This window comes from Podarcis cretensis (assembly GCF_951804945.1).
Source record: "Podarcis cretensis genome assembly, chromosome: 6".
Classification (NCBI taxonomy): Eukaryota; Metazoa; Chordata; class Lepidosauria; order Squamata; family Lacertidae; genus Podarcis; species Podarcis cretensis.
Genome location: NC_137175.1, coordinates 21,195,448 through 21,207,311, shown reverse-complemented (window position 1 = coordinate 21,207,311; position 11,864 = coordinate 21,195,448). Strand labels below are relative to the sequence as shown.

Sequence of the window (11,864 nt, the reverse complement as noted above, 5' to 3'; positions counted from 1 at the left end):
AGTGAAATGTAAGCTGTAGAGATGCCAGAAGGCTCAGGGCTGTGATATGATTCCGGCTGACAGAAATTGCTGTATTTCTTGTGCTGGGAAATGGATGAAGGTTCAAAGGGATTCAGCATCTGTAAAGGGCATGGTAAAGTTTGATGCCTTCAATGGAATTAAGTGATCCTCAAGCATTGTTAGCATGCAGTGCTGTCCAGGGTGTGAGTGTGTGTCTTATTACAAAGGAAAGGAAAGGTTAAAGGTTAGCTTCTTTGTTAAGTGTGGTGAAATCATCTAAAAACTACTCTCTCGTGAACGTTGAAAGAGAATCAAATGTTTCAGTACATCAGACATGCTCTATAGTCAATGTTGCATCCTCCACACACATACACCCAGCCCGATTCTATGCACTGCCACTACCATCACTCTTGATGCTATGTTGGTTAGGTCTGACTGGAATTGGAGTCCATGTGATCTGGAGGACATCATGTAGGACAACCTTTACTCTTATAACATACAAAGAGCTTATAACAAGATATTGTTTTGACTCTGTTCTTCTGTTTACTATTTTTAGATCCCATGAACTACGCTCTAAAATAGTGTCTCTCCAGCTGTTGCTTTCAGTTTTGCAAAATGCTGGTCCGGTCTTCAGGACACATGAAATGTTTATAAATGCAATCAAGCAATACCTTTGTGTAGCATTATCTAAAAATGGAGTATCTTCCGTTCCTGACGTCTTTGAGCTCTCCCTTGCCATTTTCCTCACCCTTCTCTCAAACTTTAAGACCCATTTGAAAATGCAGATTGAGGTAAGAAGGTTTTGTTTTATTCTCTTGCTTCAAATGCTTGATACTCTTCTTAAGTTCAGTTCAATAGTAATATGAAACTGCCTCTGCATATGGATCATGAATCAACCCTGTATGTTCTGTATTTGAATGTGTGTGTGTGTGTGTGTGTGTGTGTTTGTGTTCAGAACTTTTAACGATATCCTTGAATGTATGCCTGGGGTACAGACCTTGCACCTACTTTTCCTAATTGTATTCAACAGGTATTTTTCAAGGAGATCTTCCTGAACATTTTAGAAACCTCTTCTAGTTCCTTTGAGCACAAATGGATGGTAATTCAGACCTTGACTAGAATTTCTGCAGGTAATTTTATAACATCATCAAGAAATTTTCCTTTTCTGCCTGTTTAGAATATCAAGAATGAATAGAAGAAATATAGGCATACTGTATAGAAGTGATAACAAAATAAATATATCAAAGTGCCATGAGGCAACACACCCACAAACACCATACACACTAAAAATATTAGTCTGGGCACTTTTTTGTTGGAATTGTTGGAATGTGACCCCCAGAGTGTGTACCTGAAGTATTTCCCAAACGTAGTTGCTAAGACAATATGAGGTTGGTGGAGCCCAGGAGAAACAAGAGGGAATGAGAAGTACAGTAGCGCTGTGAAAATGTCAGGCGTAGCAGGAGGGAATAAAAGCAGCTAATGTAGGTGTCTTTCACTGTGCTAAGGGTTTTGCAGTATTTATCCCCGTAACTAGTGGGAAGTCTGCTAAAGACTGGTGGTGATTGGTTCAAGGTAATCAACCCACTGTGCTTTCTGGCTATGCAGGGACTCTCTCATGTCCTGTTTAGCCAAAGGGCAGACACTGGAGGCATTTGGAATATAGAGGCAAAAAAGTGGTGGGAAAAGGGGTCTTCAAGGGGTTTGGGTGCCAACTGAGTATTTCCTGCCTTCCAGCAGTGGCTGGTGGGGTGGGGTGGAGCTTCCTGACTCCAAAATTGCTTGTTACCTGGATGTGGTAGGCATGGGGCATTGCTGTGACAAGGTCAGAGTTGCACAGATGCACCATCGGAGCAAGCCTGGCTTTCCCACCAGTGCATATGCACAGCCCTAGTCTTGCTTTTTGCTACTAGTGCAGGCCTTTTTTGATGTGGGGGAAATAGTTCAGAAAATGTAACCCAGCTCTGGTATAATAATGCAAACAATGGCTTGTATTATCCCTTCCTCACCCTTTTCCCCAGTACGTTTCATAGGTATTAAATGGGGGGGGGGTGTATCCTGTCACAATAGTCTGTTGTCTGCATACATTGTTCCCAGACAACTCAATTTTCATAATCTATTTTTTTGTTTTGTTTTGTTTTAGATGCTCAGTGTGTGGTGGACATATATGTGAACTATGACTGTGATTTGAATGCTGCTAATATTTTTGAACGGCTAGTAAATGACTTATCTAAAATTGCCCAGGGAAGGAGTGGACATGAGTTAGGCATGACACCGCTGCAGGTAAGACTCATTCGTGCAATTCCCACTGTGTTCAGTTAAGTATATTGGCAGCCTTGTATTAGTATCTTGTATGTATTCCATCCACTTGTCTATTTGCTTGCAAAGAGTTTAGGAGTGCACTTAGTTTCATGACAATTGAACATGGAGCCAAACTTGAGCAGAAGTGTAAAGCAATGCCCTTGAAAATAACTCAGAAACTGCTCCAAAATGCAGCAGCCAGATTACTGGTTGGGTTTCCATTTAGAGCTCGCATAACCTCAGTTTTAAAATAGCTTGCATCAGTTATTGCAAACTTCCTCAAACTCGGCCCTCCAGATGTTTTTGGCCTACAACTCCCATGATCCCTAGCTAGCAGGGCCAGTGGTCAGGGATGATGGGAATTGTAGTCTCAAAACATCTGGAGGGCCGAGTTTGAGGAAGCCTGAGTTATTGGTTGGTTCCCAAACCAAATTCCAAGTATTTGCAGTAGCATTTAAAGGCAAAAACAACTTAGGCCCCAAATAGCTGAAAGGCTATGGCTTTTTTGTTTTTTGTTTTTAATATTCTGAGGTTCCAAAGATCTCGACCTGTTTACATTGTAATTGTTCTTTCTCCACATATTTTGTGCACAGGAACTAAGCCTACGGAAGAAAGGTCTTGAATGTTTGGTCTCTATATTAAAGTGCATGGTAGAATGGAGCAAAGACCTGTATGTGAACCCCAACCATCAGGCCAGCGTTGGTGAGAAATCAAACCTTCTCTGTATCCAAAACCTTACTTAAAATAGCTGGAAGCCGGAGAGAAATGATTTGTGGCTTCGTACATGTTACCTAAAGCTGGCTTCTTATTTTAGGCCTTATATTATCATAGAATTAGAATTTTCTGGTGCAAGTTTTGTGACTTTTTAATATTGGGGGATTGCCAGTGAATAATTAATAATCAAGCATCCCATTCCCACCAGCTGCTTATTGGAAGCCCACAAAGAGGCCCTGAATGCAGTAGCACCCTCCTCACTTGCTTTCGTGGATTATCAAGATGAAAGATTCCTTTGTGATGGGGCAACTGTGGCTCTTTATCTAGATCAGAGGTGGGAATCTGGCCTGCCCCCTGTGGGCCATTTTTGACAGATGGGCATGGCAACCCATGTCAATCATACAACGTCAGGTAGTATGAATCTCAGCCCGTGGCAACTGGTAGAGGTCTGTATCTGATCCTAGTGCCGTGGGGCTACTGTGTTTTATCTCCAATCTTTGCACTGTGGTGCCTAGGATTGAGATCACTTATCTCCAGTCTTGGCACTTAATGCTTGGATTGGAGATCACAGGTGTCCATGCATGATGTCATACGATGTCAGCTGACTGACAGGTGGGCATGGTTTGCCCAGAATGGTCTCTGGGTCAGATGCAGAATACCTCAATACACTCTGCAGGAAGACAATTTCTGGACTGGTGGGAAACTTGGAAGGTAGTGGTTGGGTGTATTGGCTGACCTCTTGAGCTGTGTCTAAGACCACAAGGCTGGTGTGAGTGTCCGTCTGTTTGGAGAGCCCACATGCTTTTACTTACGCATTATTTGGGAATATGTCTTTACGTCCCTTTTCTTACATGCAGGTCCAGACAAGCCTTCAGAACATGAAATGGGGGAAGTCAAATGTTTAGATATTGGGGGAAGAAGAAGTAGTGCAAGCTCCTTAGATTCAACAGTCTCCTCTGGAGTTGGAAGTGTTGGCACCCAGACTGCTGTCCCTGATGATCCTGAACAATTTGAGGTGATCAAGCAACAAAAAGAGATAATTGAGCACGGGATTGAACTGTGAGTTGAACCTATTGCTAAAGTAGCTTTGAAATGGCTTTTCTAATTGTACTTTTAAACTTTTTACTGCTTTATTTGCTGTGCATATTAACAGTGAAAAGAAAAGTAAGCTGGTACCAAGGAATCAACAAGAATTCAGATTGGTGCCAAATAATTTATTGCATTGAGTGTTTGGCATTTGTATTCATTCAGTAAATTTCCCATTTTTCAGAATATGTAAGAGTGCAAAAGTGAATTTTAATCTGTTTTAGCATTTTAACTTCTTGTATCTTTTAATGTACTGTAATTTTTCCCCAGATTTTATGAATTTATATTTGAAAAAACTCTAGAGCGGCTTACAAAATAAAGCAGTGCATACATTTTAGGAAATATATAAATGTTCAACAAAGATTGTTAAACATTTCTGTTTAGTTGATTTAACACTTCTGTGCCTACTGAGCCAATTCCATCCAACTGAGCATAAGTAACTCCTTCCCATTTGTTTTGTCCATTCTTACAACTTGTAAAACTCCCTTTAAAAGGAACACCTGCTTTCTGTTTTTTGTGGCTACATTAGCCATTAATATCCCTTAAAATTATACAGTGCTGTCAATATATTTCTGTATGAAGTCCTGGGATTTCCAGTTCAGGTTTAACTCTGGTTTGTAGTTCATAAGTTTTTAATTGTACATTTTAGAAAGGGGCCTGCTAGGGCTGCAAGAGGAAGTCAAAATATTATAAAATTAATAACAACTATGCTAAACCTTATTGTTTTCTGATATTTTCTGTCAGTGTTTGAGAGTTCAGGAGACTGTTTTTCTGCATCCGATTGATCTATCCTTTTCCTCCTTGTCCTGTCTCTAAACTATAGGTTTAATAAAAAGTCCAAGAGAGGACTGCAGTATTTGCAGGAACAGGGAATGCTTGGAGTAACAGCAGAAGACATAGCACAGTTTCTGCACCAAGAAGAGCGCCTGAGTTCTGTAAGGCTGAATCTTACATTGTTCAAAAATCACACGCTTTTGTTAATGCTATACACGTACATGCTTTTCACAGCTGTTTCCATGGGGGATGTGAGTGTGTAAATATCACACTAATGAGGCTTTTGGTGGCGTTTCGGGACCAGGCATTGATAACCAGATTGACAGCTAATGCTACTTAATGGAGTCACAAATGTCCTTAATCACTTCATTATAATTAATTAAATTTGTATATGCCTTTCATTCAGAGATCACAGAGCGGTTCACAACATAAAGTGAACGTGATGGTGAAACATGATGATTTTGTAATGTAATATATTTGGATTGTAAGAGGGGAAATTATCAAAGTTGCTACCTTTACAATATTTCATACATTTCTTTTTCTTTCTTTCTTTGCTTTGTTTTCTGTTAGAGCCAGGTGGGAGAATTTCTGGGGGACAGTAACAAGTTTAACAAGGAGGTGATGTACGCCTACGTAGACCTGCTTGATTTCTGCGGGAAAGACTTTGTCTCTGCTTTACGCATATTCCTGGAAGGATTTCGGTTACCTGGCGAAGCTCAGAAGATTGACAGACTAATGGAAAAGTTTGCTGCTAGATATATTGAATGCAACCAAGGGTAACTTGAAAGATATTGGACAAATCATAACAGAAATGAATGCATTTTTGGAAGCAGCGGTTGGGAGAAGATATAGTTTAGTAAGACTGGCGAGGTAGCCTTAGTCATCCAGCTCATCAAGCAAAAGCAATTTGTAGAATACCATGCGTAGAATACCATATTATTCAAAAATAGGATATGGCTGACATATTCTAAAAGCAAAACCTTTCTGTAGCCAGACCATAGAATCCTAAGAAAATTAGGGAAGTGTATCTGTACCTAAGGGAGAACTGATTCATAAGCTGATGTTGCTATTCTGGGGTCAGTGGCCGTATATTCCAGGCATTGCATCAGGGCTTGGGGGACTCTCAACACCTTGTTTTTATTATATGTGAGAATTTCCCCCTTCCCCAATCAATTAGAACTTGGCTGCAACTTTGAAAGAAACCAACCGGAAGCCGGACTTGATGAATACTTCAAACAGGACCACCTTACATAGAATAAGTTCACTTGTTCCTGACATAGCTTAAGTCACCTATCCAGTAGGGATGTTTAAGGCTCTTTATTATTTACGCACATACACTTACATCATGAACATTATGTTTCAGTTCCAGTATAAAAATGATATTAAAAACAGTAGAATAATATAGTAGATTTAAAGCATTTTCTCCGATTCCCACTCTCTTTGTGCAATAAGATAATTGAATATCTTAAAAGCAAAGCATTTTTTTTCTCCATCCTCATAACTCTAGGCCTAAAAATAAATTTAAAAATAATTGTTTCTTTTCCGCCTGCCTTGCCTCAAGGCACTCATTTTTTCCTGACTGACATTATTTCCAGTGTTTCAGAACAATCAAGGTCAGTGATTAGGCCTCAGACAGGGCAAGTGTTCACAGAGAATGCTGAAACACAAAATTCAGAGACAGACAAACCATGTTCCTTGCTCTCATTTCTGTCAGGTCAGGAGAATGACCATTTTTTCTGATGGAAAACTGGTAAGGGGTACCGCACCTGAATTATCTTCTTTTTTAAAAAAAGCCATTCATACAATCAGTAATTGCCTGAATGGCACTACATCTGGTTTGACCCTTGATCACTGGGGAGGCAGTGGATTTGGAAGAGCTCAGGAAGAATCTGGCTGCTGGTTCCCAGTGCTAGATATTCTGCAAGCATAGCTATTTTCTGGATGAACATAGTGATAATTGTCCTACTTGGCAGTTCCCTATTGATATTTTGCCAAATTGTTATGGACTCCGGAGCAGTCTATAGTCACAGCTCAATGAACAGCGTCTACATTTCAGTAGGAAATGCTATAATAGAGTTTCTAATGGTGTTTTGAAAATGCACACATGAAAAGATGATAATAACAATACCCTAGGATTCTAAAAACCTGATTTTCTTTCTTTTCCAGTCAAATTCTGTTTGCTAGTGCCGACACAGCTTACGTTCTAGCATATTCTATTATAATGTTGACAACAGACTTGCACAGTCCCCAGGTATGTGTGTATCTATATAATGATACAGAATGGTTGCAAATGGGCTTCTAAGTAACTCACAACTTCTTTACCAGCTTTTGACTGTTTTGCCATAACAGGTGAAGAATAAGATGACGAAAGAGCAATATATAAAAATGAATCGTGGGATCAATGACAGCAAAGACCTTCCAGAAGAGTATTTATCTACCATCTATGATGAAATAGAAGGGAAGAAAATTGCAATGAAGGACGCGAAAGAATATGCAATCACACCAAAGTCTACTAAGCCAAGTATGATGTTTTAACCCAGAACCCTCAATAATCCTAGGCTTTGGTTTAGTATGTTTTCATTGTTCAACTTGCTAACTTCCTATTGTTGGCGCAGAAGATACTTAGAATAACCAAGGCGGTATGGTGGACAGAGGATATGGCCTAAGGAAGTCTGGGTTCAGATCCTTGCTCTGGCATCACTTGGCTCACTTTGGGCCAGTGTATCTTTTAGCCACAGCTGCCTCAGAAAGTTGTTGTGAGGGTGAAACAGTCTCATATGCTTCCAGTCTGGGCTTCTTGGAGGAGGAGCTGGTTCCAGATGTTGTGGAAACAAGAGGGAAATAGTCTGTTGCTGGTCTGGCTGACCTTGCATTGGAGCAGGTGCTTTAGACTTCGCAGGCTTCCTTTCCTGCCCCAAATTCCCCTTCAAAAATTTTGGACTACAACTCCCATCATCCCACCATGCCTATTGACCATCCTGACTGGGGCTGGTTGCAGTTGTTGTTCCAAACATCTGGAGGACACCAGGCTTGTTCCAGGCCTATGATTCTGTGTTCTCTGAATGTTCAGCATCACACCTCTGTTTACCTGGTGGAGTTAGGTTGGAGATTGTTTCAAGCTGACATATAAAGTCCTTTTATTTCATGCTGTCTTAGAAGATTGAAATAAACAGCATGCTCCTGTACTTACCTACTCAGTAGTAAGTCCCACTGAGTCCAAGAGGACTTGCTCCCAGGTACATGTATGTAGGATTGCGGCCTAAAAGTCAAACCACTGCCACAGGAAAGAGAAAGTATAGGAATATAGCTGCTTAAAACAGATGATCTCTTCTTAACACATAGCTCAGTTGAGGAGGCTCAGATGAGGGGAATGAGATTCTTGTGGCTGCCTCAGAGGAAAGCTTCACTGGCATGTTAAGCTGCCCACCCTGCTGGGTGAAGTGATTCCTAAGGACTGGGCTTAAGAAAACTGTAGTCACCGAGTGGTCATTCTTCCCACATCATCATCATCATCATCATCATCATCATCATCATCATCATTTTATTTGTATGCCACCTTTCCACAGTTAAAACAATGCTCAATATGAAAAAAATTACATAGTTACAAACATAGCAAAATACTCATAAAAATAAATAAAACACATCAAAACTACATAACCAAACTCCATAGAAAAAAAAGTATCTGTCTTCTGACATGAATGAGGATCACAGAACCAGAGTCAAAACGTGGAGGAAAAGATCGGCTATGGAATTATGAAAAACATTGATGATGATGAGAGGCAGGACTATGATGCTGAAAGCGCTTCGGAATTCAGACCGTGGGAAGCCAAAACAAAAATTACTACAATTTGGAAGACAATTGGATTTTTTTTTAATTTTAGTTTTTTATTTTTATTGGATTGGATTTGATTTGATTTTATGTTAATTAGATGTTTTTATTAGAAAATTAATAAACGCTTAAAAAAAAACAAAAAACTACATAACCAAACTGAACAATTTCCACATAAAAATTAAGTTACAAAAGATTAATATCAATGACAGCAAAAACTCCCAACAAAACTTTCCCCAAAATACCCCATCAAGTGTCTCCATTCCTTTGGGGATGTCTTTTTCTGCACCCCCTCCTCCCATCACGACCCAGATAAAGCAATAGTAATGGTAGTAACAGTAAAGCATATTACGTATGGCCGGGACTAAGTGAACATTGGTAACAGTCCTCTGTTACCTCCTTCAAAAAGGTGTACTGGGAGCTGTGGCAGCAGAACAACACTGACAGCAACCGTTGTACACTCAAACACTGCAGGATTTCTTCACTTTTACCTGAGGGAACAAAGCAATTGTGTCAGTTCTTTTCCCCACTTCTGCAACAGGGTTAAAAAAGGTCAAAATGAAGCAGCACGAAAAGCCTTATTTTCTTGCTGCACCTGCTTGGGGCCAACCAGAGTAACACAACTTGAATAGTGGGTCATTTGCCACTTCTAAAATGGCAGATAAGGTTGAATCAGCACTGGTAAGCGTCATGACTTCATCAAGGAGTAACAGTATAATTCTTATAATGTTTAACTGAAACTGAGAGGTTCTGAAGGAATGATACAGTCTGAGTATGAAATGTATGATTTAGATTGGTCTTTTCTGAGAAGTGAAGCAGAAACATAATGAAAATGAATTTATTATATCCTCAGTATAATAATGAAAATGAATTTATTATATCCTCGGTATTTAATATGTTCAATTATGCATGGATTTCTTAAGTTGCACATAAATTTCTTGGTGGATATGGGAAGAAGGATTTGTTTTTTAAAGACTACATACTCTTGATTTGTCTGGAATGTGGTGTAGGTGTGCCAAAAGATATTTAATGCAACTTTGTGGGGGGTTTGGTTTTTTTTTTATTTTTAGATGTAGCCAGTGAGAAGCAGCGAAGGTTGTTGTACAACCTGGAGATGGAGCAAATGGCAAAGACAGCTAAAGCTCTAATGGAGGCAGTGAGCCATGCAAAGGCACCTTTTACTAGTGCAACTCACCTGGATCATGTCAGGCCTATGTTCAAAGTGAGTATGGAACTGAAGTCATGGAAACCAGAGGTCAGACTTCCTAAGCATCCTTTTGTCTTGGGACCCTATTTGCACAGCTTTCATTTAAGAAACAGTGAGTTTGCGGGGCTGTGCAGTGATAGACTTAACATGTGTGAAATAACAGAGGGGAGAAGGTACAGTCAGAAGATAGTCAAGAATGTCAAAAATATTGTAATGTTCCTGGTCTATGTCACATGACGTACAACAGTTCCTTTTTTACTTGAGTTATGTCTACATTAAATAACTTTCTGGGGCAAAATATGGTTGGGTTAAAAAAGCCAGATTGACTAAAGCCTCCCCCTTCTTCCTCTCCCCATCCTTTTTTTAATAGCTTGTGTGGACTCCGTTACTGGCTGCTTATAGCGTGGGTCTTCAGAACTGTGATGACACTGAAGTTGCATCATTATGCTTGGAAGGAATACGCTGTGCCATCCGAATAGCCTGCATTTTTGGCATGCAGGTTAGTAGGCTTGCTGTATGTAGTAGGGGTGTGCAAAAAGAGTTGTATGAATCCTCAACCCAGGAACCAAAGCCATCTGTCAGATTTGGGGCTTGTTTGAGCCAAAGCAAGATCTCTCCAAAATGCACACTGAACTAGAGATCTTCAGAGATTTTGATGTTTAGAAAACACTGCAGAATATCCATCCTATTCCCTGTTCACTTGCTTTAAGAGATTATTCCATCCACAGAACTCTTTCTTCTCTGGAACCGTATCCAAGTTAGCCACATGCCATCACTGAGTAACATGCCATCTTCACTCCATGTTCTTATTTCCTGAGATACATGTTTTTGGCGGGAGTGGTGGGGGTGAGGAATGCAACATGCCTGTCTTTTACCATGGTTTATTTCTACTTCTGAATTTTCCTTCTTACATTTTAGCTTGAACGAGATGCTTATGTGCAGGCACTTGCTCGCTTTTCCTTGTTGACTGCCAGCTCCAGCATCACAGAAATGAAACAGAAAAACATAGATACAATTAAGACCCTCATTACAGTGGCCCACACTGATGGCAACTACCTTGGAAATTCCTGGCATGAGGTAAGAAAGCACCTGCGCCTTTGCTGTGTGCTGTCAATTTTGAAGAAGTCTTGCTGTATCAGACTGATCTGCTGATACACGTTCTACATATTCATGCATGTAGTCTCAGAATTGAAGCAGAAAACCTCTCATTGCATTTATATGTGGAACTAATCCCAGTGGGGCTTGCATTTGGCACCAAATTTTAACAGTGCCAAATAAGAGTCCTGTTTTCCAAAGAGCAATTGGAATTACATTCTGATATTGTAGATGGTTCCTTTGAAGCTGTGTCTTTCTCTGCCGCATACTTGACATAATGTATGACAACATGTATGGGGTGGGCGTGGCTTGGGGAAAACAGTCTCGCTGGGCCTAAGGAGAGCTAGACGTTCTCCACTGCTAAAGTACACAAAGCAATTCTGTGAACATGCCCTTCTCATTGCCAAGCCTAGGAAAAGTGAATTTCAAGACAGCATCAACTTTTCTGGGATATGGGGGTTTGAGGTTCCTTGAGATAGGCTTGTCAAAAGAAACCAAACATTTATTTCTCCATAACTGCCTTCCACTTTTCAAAATGGCTTATCTGTTTCCTTAAAGTGCTAATTGGCTCTGTCTGCTAGACAGAGGACCCACAATGAAGTATCAAATCCTCTCTACCTGCTCAACTATATATTAGGTGAATTGTAATTCCATGGGTTTAACCTACCTGGTCCTGAAATAGCATTGCAAATTTAATCCTGCCGCCCCATGACTTTAATGGGCCAATGTGCCAAGAGCTATATTTTGGGGAAGAAGGGATTGTGGCTTTGGGGAAGAAAGGATTTCCAATTAAAATGATCGGGTAGGAAACTCCTTTGGCTGAGAACCCAAAGAGCTGCAGCCATCCATAGTAGACAGGAA

At 40.2% G+C, this 11,864-nt stretch overlaps 1 protein-coding gene across 3 annotated transcripts in view; it reads left to right on the top strand.

The window, feature by feature from the left end:
• The window catches only part of ARFGEF2 (ARF guanine nucleotide exchange factor 2), a 49,204-nt gene that overhangs the window by 19,528 nt on the left and 17,812 nt on the right, over positions 1-11,864 (top strand). For all 3 annotated transcript variants that reach the window (XM_079978831.1, XM_079978830.1, XM_079978832.1), the window contains 12 exons: positions 557-791; positions 1,031-1,130; positions 2,141-2,280; positions 2,892-3,000; positions 3,870-4,071; positions 4,922-5,033; positions 5,443-5,648; positions 7,039-7,123; positions 7,222-7,393; positions 9,772-9,923; positions 10,279-10,407; positions 10,827-10,985. In XM_079978831.1, coding sequence (XP_079834957.1) covers positions 557-791; positions 1,031-1,130; positions 2,141-2,280; positions 2,892-3,000; positions 3,870-4,071; positions 4,922-5,033; positions 5,443-5,648; positions 7,039-7,123; positions 7,222-7,393; positions 9,772-9,923; positions 10,279-10,407; positions 10,827-10,985 — 1,801 coding nt within the window. The remainder of the gene's footprint in view (positions 1-556; positions 792-1,030; positions 1,131-2,140; positions 2,281-2,891; positions 3,001-3,869; positions 4,072-4,921; positions 5,034-5,442; positions 5,649-7,038; positions 7,124-7,221; positions 7,394-9,771; positions 9,924-10,278; positions 10,408-10,826; positions 10,986-11,864) is intronic.